This window comes from Drosophila gunungcola (assembly GCF_025200985.1).
Source record: "Drosophila gunungcola strain Sukarami chromosome 3L unlocalized genomic scaffold, Dgunungcola_SK_2 000003F, whole genome shotgun sequence".
Classification (NCBI taxonomy): domain Eukaryota; kingdom Metazoa; phylum Arthropoda; class Insecta; order Diptera; family Drosophilidae; genus Drosophila; species Drosophila gunungcola.
In genome coordinates this window covers 2,740,395-2,763,663 of record NW_026453179.1, presented here as the reverse complement: position 1 = coordinate 2,763,663, position 23,269 = coordinate 2,740,395, and the positions used below count along the sequence as shown (strand labels likewise).

The following is a 23,269-nucleotide window of genomic DNA, read 5'->3' as shown; positions in this document are numbered from 1 at the left end:
TGTAGGCACTCCTACGTACTACAAATATGGAAATTAAAGAAATAAAGTATAAAACAAATAACCGCTTGTTTATTTTGTTTTCTTACAATGTAAGGTAATTTTTCAATTTTATTTCAAACTCGATACAACATTGATGTCCTTAAATTGTTTCATCTTAAAAGTGTCGCTGCGGAGTATGTCTCCGCTATATTTGAAGTGTGTATTCACTATATATCGATAAATGTGTCTGAAGAACTGAAATTAAGGCTGCCGGACTTCAGTAAATTTTATTTTTGGCAGTGTAAGAACCGGCATTAAAGTGATTTTTTCGTAAAAATTTAGTAAAAAAAAAATTAAGTCTCTAAAATTGATTATTTTTGATTGAGGAGTATAAAAATGATGATTATAAAGAAATTAGTTTACTTGATTTCACCAAAAAAAGCTGTTTGCTATGCCACGGCTGCTGGCTTTTTTAGCCTCTAGCCTGCGACAGTGCTGCCATCTTTCCACAAACAGTGCTGCCGGACCCTGCAAAGTATATATTTTTACAAAATGGTGGCTTCTTCGCGGAGAAATTCGTAGTGGCGATTATTAACAAAAGGCACGCAATTTGGCCAGCGAATTATAGCAAATTGTTGGCGAAAACACTCGCAACGACGCTGGCTGCGTCGTTTGGATGGAAAACTCGCGGAAAAGCAACCAAAAAACGCGCACGAACCCAGTGAAAATAACTGAAAGCGAAGGCAGGCAATAAAAAACGCAAGCAAGCAACCAAAGTGCGTGCCTGTGTGTGTGTGTCTGTGTGCCGTGAGTGTGCGTGTGTGTGTCTGTACGTGAGTGTGTCTCTCTGTTAGTGTGTGTGTGCGCAAAGTGTATGCAAAAAAGAAGAAGAGAAACGGAGAGGAGCATTAAAAAAAGCGTACGACGAGTTTCACGCGCCCAACAACAAAAACACCATAAGCAACAGCAACAAAAACAACAACACTTAGCAGCGACAGCAATAACAAAAACATCAAAAGCAGCAGCAAAAACGTAAGGAAAATCTACAACAAGTGTGCGAAAATTAATTACTAAGTGTGTCACTAATTTAATTTGAAATCGCAGTTGCGCAGCGTGCAAATCATTTAAATTTATGCGACGTCTTTCGGGTAAAAAAAGTACGGAAGAAACGGAAAAAAACAGTGGCGGTCCCCCCTTTAGTTTTTAAGGGGGGCGGGCAAATCCAGTCTATTATGAACTTTTTGGGGTAGAACAATGCAAACACGAACGAAGGCTCAACAAATTTGCTGAAAAGGAATCGCAAGCGCAGCAGCAACAGCAACAAAGCGAAATCCAAGCGTCAGCAGCAAAGGCAAAAACAACAGCAACTATAACAGGGGAAACAGCAACCCACCACCGTTGTTCCCCTTTGTTGTTGTTGTCGTTTTTGTTATCGTCGGCGTCACCACCGACGCGACGCTCTTGCGGCCAGCGCACCCACCACCCCCCAAGGATGCTCCTGTTTCTGACCCCCCCTTCTTTTCCTTTTGCTACGCCCCTGCGCCCGTGACCGCTGTTCCCCCTGCTGCTTCTTCTTATTCAACTGCTGCTGCTGACGTTGTCGAAAAATGTATTTTGTTGCTTTTTTGTTGGCTGATAAATAAGCAGAAATACTTACTTTTGATGCTTTAGTGTTCAGGATTTCCCTATCCGAATGTGAATGTTCCATATCGATAATGTCAAACTAACCTGACTTAAAGGCGCTAAAGCCCAACTATTTTCAATGCCAATAGAGAACAATTTCTATAGATCTACAGACTGTATTTTGTTTAATTTGCTTTAAGTTTAGGGTATAAAAATGTAAGATATATGGAAACATGAACAACTATTCACAACTTTTATACAACTCGAATATATAAGCCATTATAAACAAAACTAAAAATTAGCAATTCAGAATAGTCTGTTTATCTATCTATTTTACAACGTTCACCATACCTATAATTTTTCTATAATCACGTATAACAAACCCGTACAAAGCCAATAACAAAAAAGTAAAGTAATATAGTTAAGTTTAATAACCGAGTACATTGGCAAAACAGTAGAAAAATATTTAAATTACTAAATAGACAACGTGTAAACTCAGTAAGTTCTATACCCCCAATTTGACCACGTTTCCTAGAAAGACTGCTTCTGTTGCATTGTTTTTCGTTGGGGGTTTCAACCGCCTCCGCCCTCACAATTCTTTAGTTTGGTTCTTTCCTTTGCTTAATCATCTCCCTCAACTCGGCTCTCACCTACGTCATCTCTTCGCCTTCCAGCTGTGTTTGTGCAAATTAACCAAAATATACATTTCCGGCTACTCGCTGCCCCCTCGCTGAGCAACAACTACAACAATACCAGGAACAACAGGAGCAGAGCAGCAATAACCGAGACCGCCCACCCCTTCGCTTCCATCGACCCAGCACATCATCATCATCATCATCAACAACTGGAGTCTGGAATCTGGAGACGGAGACCGGCGACCGGAGTTACTTTGCCGCCTGCTGCTGGAGAGAGGAGCTTCTTCGGGAGGAACGCCTCGACGATATACAACCCCGACCCGGATTCATGGTGAGCCAAGACATCTGTTCGACCGGGCACACATTTAATTATAATTATTTGTTTGCTTAATTCGATACTCAACGCTGGCCCCGTCTCATGTGTCACATCCCCTGTTGTTCAGAAGGGTTTCTGGGCTAATGGAGGGAACTATTTTTCAATGGGATCCCAAATCAATTAGACAAACTGGGGGCGTGTGCCATAATCCGCTGTTATTGTTGGCCATATTCGGATTTGTTCTACACATTTTAGGTCTGGTATTTAGGGGAAATACGATTATTTCACAGATAAGGTTTATTACCCATAATTAACTAAACCAGATCTTTATCGCTGCTATTGTAGATTCCTAATGAGTTGCCTTGTAGGGCAATTATAATTCCCTTGTTTGGAGCGGAAAATGTTGGACGAGGTGAATCATATGAGAAATTCTATAAGGGAATTGTGGGGGCTTGTAAAAACAAGTGGTTTCCATAATTTTTCGTTTGTTAATAAGTACTGAAACTTACAAAACTGTTCCAAATCATTTATACCATTCCGCCGTTAGTGCCAAACAGCTAAACTGCACGTTTAAACTATAATATATATATATTATATAAAAATGGTTAGAAAAATTGACATATTTTTAAGTACTCATTTATAGGTTTGTCGCTTTATAACCACATTTGATTTACCCAAATCCAGTTTAATAGGTTTATGTTTATTGTACAAAATTGACCCAGTAATTGTAGGCCACTGGGTTTTAAAATGTTATATTGCAGGCTTAAATCAGACCTAATGAGGGATTACCAGTCATATGAAACTCGTATTTACTGATTGTTCAAAAGGGATTTACGGATCTCGTTATCTTTTCTAATGAAGTGCCTTCTTTACCTTTAACCTGCTTTTCGCCAAGTGAAATCCCAGTCTGTTAGTTCTTGGAAAATGGAGATTGATTTCGGGGAAATTTCCAGACAATTTGCACCGCTCGCAGCGCTTATCTTTAGACCCGAACCGCCCATTTCCACTTTTCCGTTTGCTTGGCGCGTATGCTTATCTCAACCAACCAGCCCAGCCCACAAACAGTGCGGCGGCGAGGCCATCCGATTAGAGACGCATTAAAAGGCTGGAGTGTTTAATTAATAAATAACGTGCTAATAATGCATTTAATAAAAAGCGAAACGATCACTGCGAACGGAAACTCAAGGGGCACAAATAACACGAATATTTCAGAAATACAAATACCAAATAAAAAACATAAAATGCTGTTGAGAAACGGATGAGTTCCCTTGCGGTTTTCCTGCTTTTCTGGTTTGGTATGGTTCGGTTTTATATTTTGTGTTGAGCTTTTTTTATTTGGTGTGTTACACAGTTGCTGGCTGCCTTTGATGTCGGGGTTTTGTGCGCGCTTTCATATTTTATTATTAGTCATTTGGCTTATTTATAAGGTGCCGTTAAAGTTTAACTTTTATTAATCTGTTTTGTTGCGCTTTTAATTTATAAGTGCTGCTTATCTGATTGAATAGTCCGTCAGTCTGTCCGCGCACACTTGACTCGAGTGTGTCGATTTATTGATGTCGATTAGAAGTAAGCGGAAGGTTTCCCTATTGACCAGAACCCCTGAGTTCGCCCTCTTTTAGCTCTGCTGGCCATTACATAAGCTAATTAATTAGCATTACTGACTGGGCAGCCAAGCGGCTTGATCTAAGCTATCCCCTTGACTAAAGCTGTTTCAGAGTGCCTGGAAAATTTTGGCCCTAGAGGTGTGTACGTGAGATTAACTGATGCGGTAGTAACTGGTTAATGCAAGGGTAGACACGAGAAAGTTTGTTAAATTGAAACCACTGTCCGACACTTGAAGAATATTGTTACTAATTACTAAGTGATTGGTTATCGATCATCTTAAAATCAAACTTGATAACTTCAAATATCGACAAGGGAGGTAATTGAACTAATTGATTATTTTTGTGTTAAACAATTATATTTTTTATAAGGTCCATCTGATCTGCATACCGCAGAAAAAAGAACCTTCCATTTTTGTTTAAATATGGATGACATCGTAAGTCAAACACTGCCAGTGCTAAATCAATCCCATTTACGGTTTCTGTTACGTGTTAACTCCCATTTAGCGATAAGATAATTAGCACACAGAAAGCGCTTATTTAAGTGTACAATGCCGAGCGATGATTTTGTTACTCATGTTATTATTATTTATACATTATTTATAAAGCGAGAAAAAATATGAATAATTAGCTCGTGTTTATCAGTGTAAAATCAATGAACAGTCCGAAATGGGTGAGAATATAATGCAAAAGCGTGTTAAATGGGCCCATAAATCTTTGGCGTTGTGTGTAATTCTATTAGCTGAGCGTAATAATACGGGGTGAGAGTTGGAGGCACATGCAAAGAGCTCATTTACAAACATACAGCCACTCGTGCAATGCCAAACAAACAAATAACGACAGTTCCATAAACACTAGAAAAAAAGAGACAACGACGAGGAACAAAAAGGAACGGTGAAAAGGGCCAGACACAGGCACCCTGCACATCCTGCCGTCTCCAGACGAGACACATCCCGACATAAGTAACACGAAACAATTTCCAAATGAAGCGCGGATAAGCCGCAAAATCCTTAAAATACTCGATAAAATTACATAAAACTAATCGCAGAAGCACACGCACACACACCAAGCCGCAGACTACAGAATTGGCTGGATACTTAGGGCGGAAAAAGGGGGTGGAGGATGAGCAGGAGGAGGTTGATGTTGAGACGAAGGACGGCGTGCAAAATGATGAAGGTATCTACACCGACAATCTGTTTAACAACTTCATGAGCAAATCCAACAAATCGTATGAAACGAAGCCGACAGCAGGCCAACAGACACGAGCTGACGTCGTATTACGATTCGGACTCGGATTCGGATTCAGATTCGGTTTCGGATGCAGACGACCCCAGTTCGGATCGGTTCAGTTCGCATTGGATCGGGCCAATGAATTTGTACCTGGGGTGGACCTTGAATTCTGGGCTTATAGGAGACACGAAACAAGTAAAAAGTATACGAAAGTATTTATTATTACATCTCAAAAATGGTCTATCAGTTCCATATTGCCACGCAATGATTGCAAGAACCATTGCAGACAACCAGTATTTATATATATATAGTCTATAAACATTTGTTGTACTTATTTGTCTTTATTCATCATGCAACTAATGGTAATATATTTGTCCTTCAAACGTATTTTTATGTACAATAATTAATTGAAGGACACGGAAATTTTCTCAGTCATCACTGACTTTTTACAGCTTTTAAAAAATATTTGAAACATATATCTTTATAGATAGATCAATGCTGCCATGATTTTTGTCGTTATAAAACAGCTTTACAATCATGTCTTTTGTTTGCATATTGTAATGCAGATTAAGTCTAGGATTTAAATTTGAAATTAATGTTTTAGAATGTTGTATTTAAGATTAGATCTTAACTGGTCCACCCTAAAGCGTGCGGGCTACCAGAAAAGGGGAGTGCAGGGGCAGTGCTGTGGGTCGTTTATTTGGCTTTTGGAGCGTTGACTCGTCGTCGTCGGCTGTGCGATGATGATGATGACGACGACGACGACGACAGAGACGAGGCTGCTTGAATAGATGCTCAATCGTTTGGGTTGAATGAAGAAAAGCATGTGGAGTGGCGAGTGGAATGGAGTGAAGTGGCTTGAAGTCCGTGTCCATGTCCGTATCCGTGTGTGTGGCAGAGATTGGAGCATGAATAGGAATGCCGGGGAGAATACGAGGAGGAGGAGTAGCTCCAGCGTGAGTGCCACTGCGGTGGCATAATGTTCTTGTTGATGTTGAGTAATGGGCATAACAACTGTAAGCTGCCCGTTCAGACAAAAACGAGAAACAGAACGGGCCTGGAACCTGACACAAACTTGGAGCGAGTCGAAAAATGTCCAACAGAAGCAAACAATTCCATTACCCGGGCGAAGAAAAGAGAAATTTGTTTTATGGGTTTTTTCGTTAAACGCTTCGTCTCTCTCACTTCCTCGCCACTTTACCATCGGGCTTTGTTTGTTTCTTTCTGACTTCTGCAACGTCTGTTTTGACTTGTTGTGAAAATTTGGCTTTCACAACACGAATCCGGCTACTCATATACATACACACACACAAGTTGTCTCTGCAAAGTGCCTACAAACATTTAATGGGATTTCCGTACTTGACACGAACCCTTCAAATGGACAGATGCACAGGCACACCGTTATTCCCTCGAACGGACGCTATATACGTAAGGTGTATGGTATATACCTATATATATATATACATATATGCCTACTTTATGACCCTCGGTCAAAATGCCTATGACGAACTCAATTGGCCATGCTGAATGGTTAAAATTTGTGTGTGCGGCTCGTCTTGGTAATTAAATGGACTCCTCTCGAACGCCTTAATAGAGAGGCTTTTGTTTATGCCCTCGGGAATGCAGCAGAGCTGGGCAATTTCAGTTAGGTAATTTAGGTGATGTTTTTAGGGGTTTTCAAACGGTTAATTTAGAGGAATTTCATTTTGTTTATAGGGGAAGTTAAGGAATTTACATAATTAATTTGGATTGAAAATAGCCATTAACATGAATGGCTAGGAAATTTGTTGTTATATAGCATAAACAAGACTGAACCCAAGTAATATATTAGCACTAAAATATTGGGCAGGCATATCTGAAAAGCTTTGGATTACTAATTTATTACAAAGAAAATAAATAACAAATTTGGGGTTCGTTTAAATAATTAAAAGGAAATACATGAGTTCTTAAATGTATTATACTAGTGGTAATATTCCCCAAACTACAACGAATAACGATGTTTATACATATTTGTCAAAATTCTAGAGTGCACTTGAGTGTGTTAATTTAAAGGTCTAAACTGAATGAGTCATTGAATACACAAATGGGCTATAAATAAAATAAGCAAAATAGCCATACACAGAATACAGGAATACAACTGGGATCAAAGGTTCGGTTGAGTGGTTCAATTGAAAGTTCCGGTCGATTGGACAAGTTCAGAGCGATTGAACCCCACTCGAGTTGTGGCGAGTCAATTGAAAACTGAAGGATTCTACGTATTCCACCCTTTTGAATGGACGGACAGACGGGGTCTCTCAATCACAGCCGGGGGTCTAATTCATTTACAGCCGTATCACTTAAACTTCGCCATCGCGAAACCCGGGGAACTAACCTAATAATCTCTCGCTGAGAGTCCCGTGTTGATAAGGCTAAAGTCTCGGGTTTTATGGCCACCCTTAATGTACAGTTGCGGCATAAGGGGCCCTTCGAGTTGTCTGTTTGACGCTCTTATTAACGCCAGCGTAGTTGTTGCCGCCGTAGCTGATGCCTATTTGTCAGTCAATTAGTCAGCTTATTGGCAAGCGATGATTACAAAGAGAAAAACAAGCTAAAAGCTAGCGCTAAGCGGGAGAGCCAAACAGCCGACAAGCCAACCGACGTCGACTTTCAGTCGACAGCTTTTCCATTTCAAAATTATACTCGGCGTAGTGGGAGCAAGACAGCGAAAGACAGACGGCGAGTGTGAGCGAGAGGCCCCTCGTCGGATTTTCCCCACTTTTCCCGCCCCACCATAACCTCCCCCCTTTGGGAGCCACTCGCGTCCGTTTAGCCGCGTGCGTACACACAATTTTCCGCTACTCATGCTACAAATTGTTTATTGAATTTCCTCTTTCTGTGGCCGTTGTCGATGTTGTTGGTTGTTACACTCGGAAAAACAGGATGTTAAAATGATATTAAAAAATATATTTCTTAAATAAGTGTGTGGATTAGATATACATATACATATGTATAAGCTAAGTTAAAAATCGGAATAGTGAATATTTAATCTTAACTGATACTTCAAATGTTCCATTAAAGTCTTTTAAATATATAAACCAGAAACAAAAGATAAACGACAGTGATTTTTCTCCGTGTTATTTGGCTGGTTCTGCCGTTGGCTTTTCAAGTTTTTATTTTCATTTACATTTCTCGCTTTGTTTTCGTTTATGTTTATGGGCTGTTTAGAAAACAATTTCCAGCCACAGATAAGGGGGCGAGTCGAAGTTGTTAATCCAGTGTAACTTTATAATATGCGATGACATTAATTGAGCGAAGACGGACGCGCCAGTTGAGACTGACAGCATTATTGGCCTTAAATTTGCACGCAGGTCAGTTGGGGCCGCGAGGAAATTGTGGGGGGCACACAAAAAGCCAAAGCTGAAGCTGGTGCTGGAACTGGAGCTGGAGCCAAACCGACACTGCTGACTCACAGAGTGAGAGCCAAGTACTCGAGAACGTCACGTAGTCAATGTACAGACTCTACCCGACTCGTGCCGTCTCTCTCGCTTGCTGTATGCCCCTCTCTTTCGCCAGACTGTGTGCCATAATTTGTGGTCTTTTACAGGGAAAAAGGGACTGCAGAAAGGAAGGAAGGCAGGCAGGCAGGCAGGCAGGCAGGCAGCCAAGCAGGCAGGGAGTGGCAAACACACGGAGGGCACTTTTCGGTGGTGGCAAATGTGTTCGAGCCTTTCGTTTTGTCTTTTCAGATTTTATGGCTTTGTGCGTTTACAACGTCGCTTTTTGTAGTACATTTGTTTTATAACAGCCGCCCGACACCGCCAGCGGAAAGCCGCCGCAGAATAGAGCCACAGGCAGCGGGAGGAACAGCTTAGCACATTGCCAGCAGTTATTACACAATTTTTCCCCAAGCGCCACCCAACCAGCAGCCCAAAAGGCAATGCACAGTGGAAAACTCGGTAATAAATCAGGGGAAAATCACTTTTGGGCAAAGATTAACTCGATCATTTTCCAGGGTGACTATATTACAACCCTTATTTCCGATTATGGGTAGACATTAGTTAGCCTAAAAACCAATTCAACAAACAAATTGATTTGAAAACATACTAAATGTACTGACTGGGAAGTATATGATCAGCATTCCCCTAAAAAGATAACATATGCCTTTGAAATCTAAACTATTTGAACAAAATAATAGATTAACATAATTTTCTTTCTGTGCTGCAGCCTGGGGCCAACGGCAGCAAACCCACCGACAACGCTCGGCATGTGGGGACTGGGGATTCAGTCGGTCGCGTGCCCTGCGCCCTGGTGGCCACTGCCACCTTGTGTGTGTTTATATGAAATTTTTCCACTCACGACTCCCCCATAAAAAAGTTTGCTGCCAGTTAAACCAACCAGCCAAGCAGTCAAAGCCCAACCGGGCCAACAGGGCCAGGCCAAAGCCAAAGCCAAAGCCAAAGCAAGTAACCTGGTCCGATGTGGTGTGGTTTGGAATGGTGTGGTATGGTATGGTACGGTATGGTGTTGCTGCTGATGTCGTTGATAAGTGTTGGCCCCAAACGCAGACCGTTTTTGAAGTACAGTGGAGCAGAATTTAAAATTCGGGGTTTCAAGTCGTACAGCATACTTCATGTTCTGAAATTAGATCTTGGTGGTTTCAAACCTTAAAATCAGATTTATAGAAAGGACTAATTTAGTGACAAAGAAATGTGTTTTTTTTTACTTGTGTCTCAAAACACTTTTTACAGCTTTATTAGACTTTGAGGGTGTTCAGGAAATAAGTAGAACACTACTGATATCAAAATGCAATCCATTGATATCTCGGCTTTTACGCTGGGTAAACAATTATTCATAGGTAAACATTCATTGGCATATTTTGCTGGCAGTCAAACAAAAGTCAGCAGAAATACTACAAGTATTCCTTCCCCCTGACGGTCATGAATATTTCATTTGTGTGCCTGTGCCGAGGGGATTATCGAATCGAAACGCTGTGACCACGGTGCAACCCCAGGTCCAGGCCGGGTCCTCCACTCCCAGGCGTTTGGTGCCCCTCCTCCTGGTCCACCTCCTCCGGGATCGTGGTGTGGAACCCTCCTCGTCCCGCTCGCCGTTGTCGTCAGTCATTTAGGCGGCGTGTCGTGCCTTATTGAGTGTAAATCTGTCGACAATGCGCACATACACCTCTATATATATATATCTGTTTTTTGTTTTTTTTTTTGTGCCTGCCTGCCTGTACGGATTCGATGTGAGTCGGGCAGCCGTCGTCGTCGCTCCCGTAGCTGTCGCTGCATTTAATTAATTGATTTTAATTGCCATAATTTGTGTGCCGCTGCCACACAACCGCAACACCGCCGGCATTCCTGATGTGAGACGGCAGGCAACGCACTACGTCCGTCCGTTCATTTGCCTGTCATTGTGCATTTCCAATGATATTGATTCATAAGCAAATTTAATGATAATTCCTCTTGTTGGGTTTGCCATCGGAATGGGTATGGTATGAATATGGTATGGTTTGGATAGATGGGGGATGGATGGGGGTTGGAGGGCGGAGGAGGCTTACTTAACCGCCTCGTTACAGTTATTCGCGGACTTACTTGAGCGGAAAATCTGTTTACAGCTGCACGCACACTCGAGAGACAGCGCCAGACAAGGCGAAGAAACAAAAAACCAGTCAGTGATGGTTTGAAAAAACTCAGTAAAAACTGAAGAGTGGAGTTATGTGGGAAACCGAAGCTGAGAATACCCTAAGGAGCTGTACAGATTGGCCTTAAACCGTTTAAAAAACAAAAGCAAGTTATAAACAGTTTAATAATAGGATTGGAATATTGGTTTTAAAGGTAGGCTTTCCCATTTAATGATAAAGTTTTTTTTTATCTATAATTTGGTGTAAAAATAGCTTATATTTTAAGTTTTCTCTAGCGTTTTAGTTAAACAATATGAGTAGAAAGCCTCTAAAATCACAAACGAATGGTTGAAACTATCAAACCATCTGGTTAAAGTGTAGAATAAATGAAGCAGCTAAGCAAACCAAAGCGGAAGGCATACCGAAAGCAAAACCATTCGTCTGTCAGTGCCACAGTCCAATCCCCCAACCCACCGAATCCCCCGGGGTCTGTACGTGGCGGTCGCATTAACATATGCAGGCGATTAAGTGGCAGAGAGACTCAATCGTCCGACAGCATAAACCCCTAATTTCCCGGCCCCGTGAGCCGTGTGCCCCGACCATTCCCTCCTCGCATAGCCACTCCATCGTTCGCACATTACACGGCATTATTTTTATGGATTATTTATTTATGCATGTTGATATGAACTTCATCGCTTTATTGAAAATGCTTTTTATTCCCCACCACTTGCCCCTGTTGCCGTGCGTTCTCTCTCTGTTTGAATCCTTTTTTTTAACGAATTTTCTCTGTGTGCTTGGATCTATTTGCAGTTGAATTTTCATATCGTAGAGGGCATAAAAAGGCTTAACACTGGACCGGAAGCGTGTTTTTAAAGGGTGATGGCGGCCTCCACTCAAGGAGAAATTCGAGTGGGTCCCGGCCACCAGGTAAACGATGTCTATGTACGTACATAACTCTCACAAATCAGAAATTCAGCTCACGGTAACAAAAAAAAAAAAAACAATGAACTACAAAATTTAACAATTATGCAAAACGAAAATATAGCCCTTATGTGCAAAAGTTGTAATTTATGATCCTTTGTTCTTCCACTTGAATGTCTTCAACATAAAAAATGTTTTTTTTTTTTCGTGTAGCCTTTGAGAGAACGCGAAATAAATAAAGAATTAAATGGTCCTGTATCCGTTTTCGATTTCAATCAAGTTCGGCGAAGACGGAACTTATAAAGACTTTACTTTTTCTGGTCAATTATTAATACCAGTTCTTTGGTATCCCGCTCATTCGTTTAAGAAACATTCCGCTTCAGTTATTGTTATTAGTGAATTTTGAAACATGTAAATTACTGGATCTTTTAAACATGTCTTTCGTTTCTGTTAATAATTCAATATTGACACCTAAGTTCTTAACTTTTGTATACTTTTATATGCAACCAGAACTTAGCATTATTCGATTCGACCATTTTCTTCCAAAAGGCTACAACAAAGTGCATATCCTTAAATATTTCGGTTATTTTTAGCATAACCTTTTCAATAGTATTCCCTGTATATAACGCCTAATCCCTGTAAATAATTCGTAGTTCTAGCGTTTATGCAATTGGCTCTTTATAGTTCGAATCCTCGACGAGTAGAAGTTGACCCAGATCCAGACCCAGATCCCAATCTACTTCCTTGCTCCTTTCCCAAAATCCGTTCGAGGAAATCCGTAGCACACATTATACATTATTCATCCATAATCATGCATTAGACTTAAGTTTGTGTATCATCTCGTGGGTGCTGGTAATCCCCCCGGATTGCCGGCACTAGCTGTCTTGCCTGTGGTGTGTAGTGTGCGTGGTGTGGTTGTGTGACTAACCCATCAATCGTTCTCCTGGAGTTTTTGAACTAATCCCGAAACTTTTCGTTTGTCTCCTATGACGACTGAAGGCAAAACTGCCCGATTATAATCCAATCTCAAGCTTCCCCATCGACAAGGAAACCGATGAACGTGAACTAGAGGAATCAAGATGGAGTCCAGGCGTTGTGGCCGATGGCGACTTGTTAATGTTTCTGCGTGCGGCTCGCTCCATGGCTGCATTTCAAGGAATGTGTGATGGCGGACTAGAAGACGGTTGTTTGGCTGCCAGTCGCGACGACACCACAATAAACGCACTCGACGTGGTGAGTCCCCTGATTCCGTGATTCCGAGATTTCGAGATTTCGAGATCCCGACATGATAAATGCATATTCCGTGGCTTTGTTTAATCTATGAACTTTTTTTTTAGCTTCACGATTCTGGCTACGATCCAGGCAAAGCTCTACAAGCGCTCGTAAAGTGCCCCGTATCGAAGGGCATCGACAAGAAGTGGACCGAGGACGAAACAAAGAAGTTTATCAAGGGACTGCGTCAGTTCGGCAAGAACTTCTTTCGCATCCATAAGGACCTGCTGCCGCACAAGGACACGCCGGAGCTGGTCGAATTCTACTATCTGTGGAAAAAGACGCCCGGCGCGAACAACAACCGGCCGCACAGGCGGCGCCGCCAGAGCGCCCTGCGCCGCAACCGTGTCACACGGGCGAACAACAGCAGCAGCAACACACCTCCCAAGAAGGAGGACACACCAGAACCACAAACTGCGACGACGGCGACGGCGGCGGCAACCGCGGCGTCCGAGACGGCGAGTCGCTCCTCGCCCGCTGTCTCCAAGGAGGAGAACAGCTCGCTCACCGAGGACGACGCCAGCGAGTGCGACAGTGATTCGAGTCTGACCCACAAAAGGGATGAATCACCCTCAAGGATGAGGACGCGAAACAAGCAACAGAACAACAACAGCAGCACCACCAGCAGCAGCAGCAACAACGCGGCCGGAAACGGTGGCGGCAACGCCACCTCCATAAGCAGCGGTTCAACGAGCGGCGGTGCCGCTGGCGGCAACAGCTCGTCCAAGGATCAGTCAGCCAACGCCGTGGCTAATGGCAAGCGGCCCAAGCGGGGCTCCGAAACACCGGACGTTGCCGGCGGAGCCTCGGTCGATAGTCCCAAGACGCCGACGAAGGCCGTTGCCGAGAGTTCGGCCAACAAGCGCAAGGGCGGCAAGCAGGATACGCCCAACAAGAAGAAGCGGACGGAGCAGGAGGCCTGCGAGCCGAGTGCCCAGGAGGAGAGTGCCGTCAAGGAGAAGCGCAAGCGGCCGGACAGTCCGGTGGAGAGCATGAACTCGGACAGCCGACCGGACTCGGTGCTCGACGATGGCGAGTCCAATACCACGGACACCACCACCGCCGAGCAGCAGTCCACCAAGGACAGCAAGGAGGCGGTCAGCTGCAAGGAGGAGCGCGACATGGTCTCCAATGACCTGGATGCCAAGGCCGAGGAGAAGGCCATCAAAGCAGAAGCTCTGGCAGAGGACAGCAAGGATAGCGCCATCAAGAACATGGACGAGGAGACGAACATCCAGGCGCCAATCGGCGTGGAGACGAGCTCGGCGGAGGTAGCCAATGCCAATGCGGTGGCCAATCCCGTGGCGCCGCCTATCACCATGAAGGTGCCCACAATTGCCACTGTGGAGGCACTGAATGCCTCCGTGGAGCGCAAGGAGGCCATCGAGAAGATGGAGTCGTGCGATAGCGATCCGGAGATGCTCAAGAAGCTGGCCACCATCAAGCAGGAGGCTTCTCCGCAGCAGCAGCAGCAGCAGCAGCAACACATGCAGCAGCAATCGCAGCTGCAGTTGCAGCAGCAACTGGTTCCAGTTGGCATCCAACCGCCGCCCGTGTGTGCGCCCGCTGAGGCGGTGTACATCAAGAAGGAGCCCATGGAGGACTCGATGGACGCCACCTGCAATCAGAACAGCAACGAGCCGCAGGACCTGAAGGTCAAGATTGAGATCAAAAACGAGGACGCTCTCAAGCACAGTGTGGGAGGACTGCCGCCCTCTGGTCCCGGTGGACCACCTTCAGCCCTGCATCCGCTGTCCGGAGCTCCTGTAGAGAGTGGTCAGCCGGAACCGCTGCACCTGCAGCACATGCCCCATGGACCGGTGCCCACGCAACCGCCACCCGGCTACCTAATCGATGGCCAGCTGAAGTACGGACCGCCGGGACAAGGAGTGCCGCCACAGCCACCACAACTGCACAGCGATGCGGTGGCAGGAGGCAACGGAGCACCGCCTGGAGCGCCGACCACGCCGCAAAAGTATCCGCCCGAGATGGAGATGAAGTTCGCTCCCCAGGATCTCAAGTACCCGCCGCCGCCGCCCCTGGACGCACTCAAGTACAGCCAGGAGATGCAGGCTGCGGCGGCTGCAGCGGCTGCTGCCGGCAAATACGACATGAAGTACATGATGGAGCAGCAGGGCAAGTATCCCGTAGAGCTGTCCGCTGCCCATCAGCCGCCAGGAAAGCCGGGCTACCAGGATTCGCTAAAGATTCCCGATGTCAAGCCCGCTTTTGGCCACCTGCCGCACAACGTGGGCTCGCCTCTGGATGTGGCCCATAAGTACGGACCGCCGCCCACGTCGCAAGAGTCCCAGCAGCAGCAGCAGTCCCAGCCGCCGGCGCACCAGTTGCCGCCGGGAGCCACGCCGCCGCCTGGCATCGCCATGCCCAAGCCGCACTACCAGCACGACGTGCAGACGCCACCGCTGGGGCGTCCGTTCGAGCCATCCGGCCTTATGCTCAAGTATGGCGATCCACTGACGGCCAAGTACGGCCCGCCTCAGGATCTGAAGTATCCGATGCCCCCGGTCTCCTCCCAGGCGGGACCCGCGGATGTGAAGCCCTATGGCGGGGAGAATCTGATCAAGTCCTCGCCATATGGACCGCCGCCGGAGAGCCCAATTGACGCCTCGGCGCGCTCGACGCCTGGTCAGGATAGCCAGGGCAGCAATAGCAATTCGCAGCCGCCGTCGATGCCGCCGCAGCCGCAGCAGTTTCAGTCGCCGCATCCTTCGCCGCACATGCCTTCGCCAGCCGGAGGTGGCCTACCACCGGGAATGCATCCGCAAAATCTCATCCATGGCCCGCCACCAGGTGCAGTGGGTGGTGGTGGTGGCGGTAGTGGTGGTGGTCCCCAGCCGCCTCCGCCGCCCACGTCGCTGCACCAGCCCGCGCCCACGGCTCCAGGTCCGCCCAGTCTGCAGCACGGATTGCATCCTGGTCACCCGCAGCACTCGCAGCTGTCGGTGGCCTCGTCGCTGCCGCCGAGCTCGATTGGAATTCCACCCACGCTCTCGACAATGGCGCCAACGCACATGCACCCGCACCTTCACCCACATGCGCATCTGCAGGGTCTGCATCGGCCGCACGACTTGCCGCCCAGCATGCATCCGCATGCGCCCATGCCGCTATCACTGCAGGGACATCCGCAACACGGTCACGGATTGCCGCCCTCGCACGTCCCCCAGCAGCAGCAGCAGCAGCAACAACAGCCGCCAGGCGGACCAGCCGGCACGGTGCGAACTCCATCTCCTGCCCAGCAGCCGCCGAGATCCCTGCACGATCCGCAATCGTCTCGAGAGCCGCCCAGTTCGCAGCCCTCGACCACGATGGCGGGTTCGGGTAGTGGTCCCGGTGGACCCGGTGGACCGCCGCCGCAACAGTCGCCGCACGCTCATCGCACATCGCCGCTGCCCGGTCTGTCGGGCAGTGGACCGCCGCCGCCGGGACTCATCGGGCACCCGATGGCCATACACCCGCACCTGGCACACCTGCCGCCCGGCCATCCGGCCCACGCAGCGTTGGCCCATCCGGGACACCATCTGCTGTCGCACTCGATAGCGGGCCTGGGACCTGGCGGCGGACCCATCGCCTTGTTGGCCGGACCCGGCGGACTGGGAGGAATCCCAGAGTCCGCTCTAAGTCGCCGCACCCCGCCCTCACACCTGCCACACTCGCACGCCTCCTCGGCCCCGCTGACGCCGCACTCGGTGGCCAGCATGACGTCCACCAGTATGTCGCTGACCACCAGCACGGTGCCCTCGTCCGCCTTTAGCCGCGCCAGTCCCAGCGTGCAGATCTCGAGCGGTGGTGGCGGCGGCGGCGGTGGTCCTTCTGGACCCGGAAGCGTTGGGCCCGGAGGATTGCCCAACTCATCGGCAGCGGCGGCGGCAGCTGCTGCAGCGGCTGCCCATCGAGCGGCCTCGCCGGCGTCCAGCGTGAGCAGCCTGAGTCGCCAGAGCCCGCTGCATCCGGTGCCGCAGTCTCCGCTCAGCCATCATCCCTCGTCGTCGGCCTTGTCCGCCGCGGCAGCCGCTGTGGCGGAACGGGATCGGCATGCGCTGATGCGACAGCAATCGCCGCACATGACGCCGCCACCGGTGTCCAATGCCTCGTTGATGGCTAGTCCGCTGAGCAAAATGTATGCTCCTCAGCCGGGTCAGAGGGGTCTGGGGACCTCTCCGCCACCGCATTTGCGTCCGGGAGCCTCGCCGCCGGTCATCCGGCATCCGCAGATGCCCCTGCCGCTGCCACTGATTGCGCCTGGCGGAGGAATACCACAGATCGGAGTGCATCCGGGACAGTCACCCTACCCGCATCCGCTGCTGCATCCCTCGGTCTTCTACTCGCCGCACCATCACCCGTTCAACTCGCCCTACGGCTATGCGCCCTATGGTCCTGGATTCCCGGCCTACATGAAGCCACCGCCGCAGCCAGGTCAGCTGGATCCGGCCGCCGTGATGGCCGCCCACCACGCTGGTCTGCAGGGACCGCCGCCCCAGCAGATGCGCCAGGATGAGCAGAATGCAGCGGCCGCTGCGGCAGCAGCAGCTGCCGAGAAGCAGCATCAAGCCGCCGCAGCAGCAGCAGCTCAGCAGCACAAGGCGCCGCAGCAACAACAGCAGGGTGGAATGCCACCCAATAAGCCGCCGACGCCAAAGACGCCGCAGGGTCCTGGTGGTGGAATGCCACCGGGGATGGGCGGACCGGGAACACCGACGGGCCTGCCGCCAGGTGCCTATCCGGGTAGTCACATGCCGGGATATCCGCAGGGACCGCCTCACGGATCACCCTTTGCGCCGCAAGATGGTCAGCCGCACGGCCTGAAGCCCACTTCGCACATGGATGCCCTGCGAGCGCATGCACACTCGGCCAACTCGGCGGGCATGGGCGGAGGACATCATCCAACGGAGCCATGTAAGACGGGGCAGTCTGGGGAGTTGTCAACTAAATGTACTAAATACCTTTTTGCAGTGCCCATCGATATTGAGCCGGATCCGGAGCCAGAAATCCCTAGTCCCACGCACAACATACCACGTGGTCCCAGTCCCGAGGCCAAACCGGACGACACCGAGTGCCATCGCTCTCAGTCTGCCATGTAAGTGTCTTAATATGGCTAAGTACATTTAAAATCATGCCCTGATTAATTGTAATTCATTTTTAAAAACACAGATTTGTGCGCCACATCGATCGCGGGGATTACAATTCGTGCACAAGAACGGATTTGATCTTCAAGCCGGTGGCCGACTCGAAGTTGGCACGCAAGCGTGAGGAGCGCGACCGTAAGCTGGCCGAGAAGGAGCGTGAGCGGCGTCAGGTGAGTGGAGGAGATGCCAGATAAATAAGTTGAGCCAATCTAAACCGATGTTGAATCCCCCACAGCAGCAGCAACAACAGCAGCAGCAACAGCAACAACAGCAGGCGGCAGCCGCTCAGCAGGCGGCGCAGCAGGCCAAGATGAAGGCGGAGCTGAAGCCACCGTATGCGGACACGCCTGCCCTGCGTCAACTATCCGAGTACGCTCGTCCCCACGTCGCCTTCAGGTGAGTCGCGCGGCAATGGAGCAACCACTCTCCCCGCGGAATCTTTCGTCTGGTGTTAGGATTCGGTTCAGTTGTCTTCTGTCGTTTGGCTCTTTCTGAATTAAATTAAATTAGTTCAATTAGTCGCGTTCGTTGATTGTAACTATTTTCATTCGATTCAATTTCAGTCCTGTTGAGCAGATGGTGCCATATCATCATCCAATGGGCCCCATGTACAGAGAGAGGTACAGTACCAAAGCCTGCCAAGCCCTCAATTCAATGCGAAAGCCAATATACACACTACCATTAACCCTCTCACGCCTCGCAAAAATTCCATCCGCACCTCACAAAAACTCGATTCGCCCCTCATCTCCTCATTTTCCTATACTAAACAGTGCATTTCAGGATCTCACGACTAACCCAATAATAAGTTGCAGACAAATTTTGTTTAACCTAAGCTAAGGGTCCATTTTTAATGGAGCTAATATGGTTATAAATTAAAATAAATTCTCTACCCTATCTAAATTTATTGCATAATAATCTTATAATATGTTAAAAAAACTTTATTGGGCATTTAAGGATTTTGAAACGCACTAACATTTCCATCAATTAAACACACAAAACATTGTGAAACGCACCAACATTTCCCCAGCTTAAACCCCGCCAGTTTTTTAAAAATTCGATATATTATGCGCACGTCGAAATTTATGCTTGAGCTATTTATCATTTGCAATATTGCCTACCCCAAGCCACGATTCCCCAACCAAAAACACATATGCCAGCCTTTAATCCTGGTGCTCGTACTAAATTTTGAATACTTGCAGGGAACTGGAGGAGATCAAGAACGCACAAGCTGCTGCGGCGAGCCAATCCAGGCTAGATCCGCACTGGATGGAGTACTATCGACGGTGGGTTGAAGCTTCTCAGATAATATATGACATCAAATTAATTCTGTAGATCCATTTCCTCCAACAATCCCTACAGCGGCATTCACCCCTCGCAGTTTCCCCTGTACGCGAATCCGGCGATATCGCAGATGGAGAGGGAGCGTCTGGGAATTCCACCGCCGCACCATGTGGGGTTGGACCCGGGCGAGCACATGGTGCGTATGGTAGGCTACACTTCTTTATTACTCCACTCGACTCATATTCACAAAATCAATCGTATTTGGAACGTCAAGCGATCGAACCGCCAAACCGAACCAATCACTATGTCCACTTGTCAGCTCACCTGTTAACCAGTCCAGTACCCGCATAAAAACCCAAGCACGCGTACAAATCCCGTCATGCTGTTCATGTCCTGTGCCTGTGCTAACCATTATTTGCCATGCCATGCTTTTGGCCCCATCCTCGATGGGGCACCTAACCAAAATAAATCGAAACGACATCTGTCGCCATCTAACCCGCATTACGCATCGTTACATAAAAACTCTGTTAATCTTCTGTTGGCGTCCACGCCCACGCAGCACTGGCTCTTTTGAAACTTTCTACGATATTCAATAATTTTCAGATACGATTGACGAGAGAATATCATGCACACTCTCATACTCATTTACATTTGCCTTTGCATCCACAGCCGCAACCACCGGAGGCCGGTTTCCAACTGCCACGTGAGTTTGTATAGCCCTCGAGGTTTTAGCCCCGTATTATACGCCCCACAGAACATTAAAGTAACTAATCTACCCTTATTTTCCCCTCCCCACATTGACATTTCAGCGAATGTTGGCCAGTATCCGCGGCCAAATATGCTTATACCTAGGGAGCCGCATTCGGATGTCCTGCTGCGCATGTCCTATGCCGACCAACTACAGGTTTCCCAATTCCCCAAGCCCGCATCCTAACTCATTAATTACATATATACAGTATTTACAGGCCGCCGAGTTCCAGCGACAGTCCCTGCATGATCAGTACTTTAGGTGAGTTTCGTTGGGCATAGGCAAACATAAGTTAATGGGTGTCTTAAAAGTCTGTAACACATTATCTCTTGGATTTTGTAAAGATATTTTGTGACCAACCTAACAATATTTACAACCTAATAATGTTGTAAACAAAACTTTAACCTTTTTCTGATTTTTAAAGTGACTTTTTAACATAATACATTTTAGTATAATTTCTTGAATGTCTGGATATCATACTTTAAAAATATGGTTAACACTTTAAGTACGAAATATTGTTGTGATCTTGACCATTTTTAAACGTACCCTTTTATGCATTTTAATTTATCGAGCTACAATTTTATTATCCTTTGTTTATTGTACAAATAAAACATTTAAGAAATATAATAGAAATAAAATAGTTCCTTACTGTTACAGACTTTAAAGACACATACCAGATGATAAAAATCGATCTATATTCAAAAACATATAAGATTACAAAGATGGGATTGATAAGATAAACACAAATTTGACAATTGTATTGTGAAAATCAAAAATTAAGCTAGGCTCATCCAACCCATTTATAGTTATAGTTTATCACCGTTTATTTCGTGTTGGTTTATGTTGCATTTATGTTACTGTTTCCGTTTCCGTTTCCATTTCCGTTTGATCATCGCCCGCCTTCTCTCATCCCCACAGACAACGGCCCAGATAAGTGGACAGACAGCAATTGTAGAGAGCAAGCAACTGAACAAAGACAATACTCGGGCCGCGGCCGTGAGGAACTGCTTTGTGTGATTTTTGTGTTCAAGCGTTTACATTTTGTTTTCCGCACATACAATCCCCATATACTCACCACAAAAACCATCAACATCATCAGCAGAGACGACGTCAGCGTATGGCTCAAAAATCCAGAAACCAGAAAACCAGAAAACCAAGCGACTCTAAGTTGCGCAACGCCTTGTCACGTTTTTATGTAAAAAGTTAGTAAGCCTGTTTTTTATTTAACTCATCCACATGCTTGAGCTCATCTAGTAAATGTTTATCCTGCGATTATCCTGACTGTACTCGATCTAATATGATATTTTGATAAACAGGAATCAGCTGCGTTAATCGGGAGTGGATCGTGGATCGTTCCAGCTGCATACACCACACTTCACACCAGACACTTACTGACCAAGGCATCCAGAATCAAAAAGCAGAAACCAACTACAAAACTAAACTAAACAAAACAGGACACGATGGTCGCAATATCTTAAGTATCCTCTTCATAGTGTATAGTGTTAAATTCTTAAACCTAAGCGAGGCGAAGGAGCATGTTAAATACGGTCTAGACTTATTAAGACAATGGAACAAAAACGAACTTGGCACACAAATTTTTATTGAGGTCTTCAAACTGCTTATAGATATGAATGTGCTGCACTTCGACGTGGAGAAAAGAACTAACTATTAAGCTATACAAACCAATTGATTTAGACACGATGATAAGTAAGCAAAACCAAAACACAAACTCAAACGCACTTGCTGCAGGAGGCAAGGTACATAAATTAGTATAGTGAAACGATTTCGGATAGCAAGGATGAAGCGGATAGTTCATACATATTCGAGTGTACTGTACAAATAGATTCGGAGATAGATTTTCTTTTTATAAAACATTTTGACACTCTACCCAATAGATACGCCTAACGCCTAATATTATTTAAATGTACTTCCAGCCACAATTGAACTATTTAATGTACGATTCATATAAGCTTGCTGCTTTCGACTTTTTAGCTAAAATAAAATGGAAAACGAATCACGCCAATGCCTAGATTTCGCTTTTTGTAGTCCCCGTTTGTGTTAGTCCAGCAAGCAGCTTTGCCTACCAACTAGCCTGCTATTCATTATTTATTATTTTGCTATGACTAGAGTATTATAGGGGCGCGGGAGATGGAAGTTTGTAAAAAGTGCATAATAATAAAGAAATAAATATATGGGTATTATGTAAATGATTTGATAATGCTGCTCTCAAACCCAAAAGCACAGCACTGCGATCATAAGTGTGTCATGCAAGCATTTGAAGCAGCTGTAATTTCGAGTGCTTAATTTAAATTAGTAATTTATACAATTTATTATACGCAAAACCATGCATTAAATTCATACAATTTGTAACAAGATTTAAATGTTAGGGCCAACGAACCACGAAAGTGGATTGATGGAATGGCAAAAAAAATGCGTTAATTAAACTAAACAAAACGAGAAAAACAAAGGAAACATATTTTTAAATACAGTTTTTTATTTCACATTTTGAATATACACATTGATATAAATATATTGTAGCTATATATATACTAATTATGAAAGTTTATCGTAGGAGTCTTGCAAGCATATTCAGTGGCACACAAACGACAAGAAAAAACAAAACAAAAACAAACCAGATTTTGCGTAGTTAACATTTAAGAACTGTAAAGTGAAGATCCATACATATTTATATATATACAAAAAAAAAAAAAAAAACAACAAACAAATGCAGCTATATTATTGCAGCTATATTACTAAATAAATTATAAAACAAAAAAAATCATACACAAAAGATAAATTATTGAAACCTGTAAAAACTAAGTAAAACAAAATAAAATTAGTTACATTAGTTACCAAATACCTGAAAAAACTCTTTGGAAGTGGTAACAAAGGGAATAGAAAAATACGCCAAACGTGT

The 23,269-nt window shown here is 45.9% G+C and overlaps 1 protein-coding gene across 28 annotated transcripts; it reads left to right on the top strand.

Annotated features, from left to right (window-relative positions):
* The first annotated feature begins 464 nt into the window (after positions 1-464).
* On the top strand, positions 465-23,209 carry LOC128258728 (arginine-glutamic acid dipeptide repeats protein). Of its 28 annotated transcripts, XM_052990544.1 has the most exons (17): positions 465-1,011; positions 1,084-1,136; positions 2,277-2,568; positions 11,797-11,928; positions 12,907-13,140; positions 13,245-18,093; positions 18,151-18,274; positions 18,349-18,493; positions 18,559-18,719; positions 18,887-18,943; positions 19,523-19,606; positions 19,656-19,809; positions 20,208-20,307; positions 20,414-20,508; positions 20,561-20,613; positions 21,271-21,554; positions 21,669-23,209. In XM_052990544.1, exons 4-16 carry the CDS (start codon positions 11,866-11,868, stop codon positions 21,284-21,286), a joined length of 6,135 nt encoding a protein of 2,044 aa, XP_052846504.1. In that variant the 5' UTR covers positions 465-1,011; positions 1,084-1,136; positions 2,277-2,568; positions 11,797-11,865; the 3' UTR covers positions 21,287-21,554; positions 21,669-23,209. The 28 variants fall into 28 exon arrangements, with proteins under 28 accessions (XP_052846504.1, XP_052846505.1, XP_052846512.1 ...); XM_052990545.1 differs by lacking the exon at positions 1,084-1,136 and having other exon boundaries at positions 465-755; XM_052990552.1 differs by lacking the exon at positions 1,084-1,136 and having other exon boundaries at positions 11,797-11,913.
* Positions 23,210-23,269: the final 60 nt, after the last annotated feature.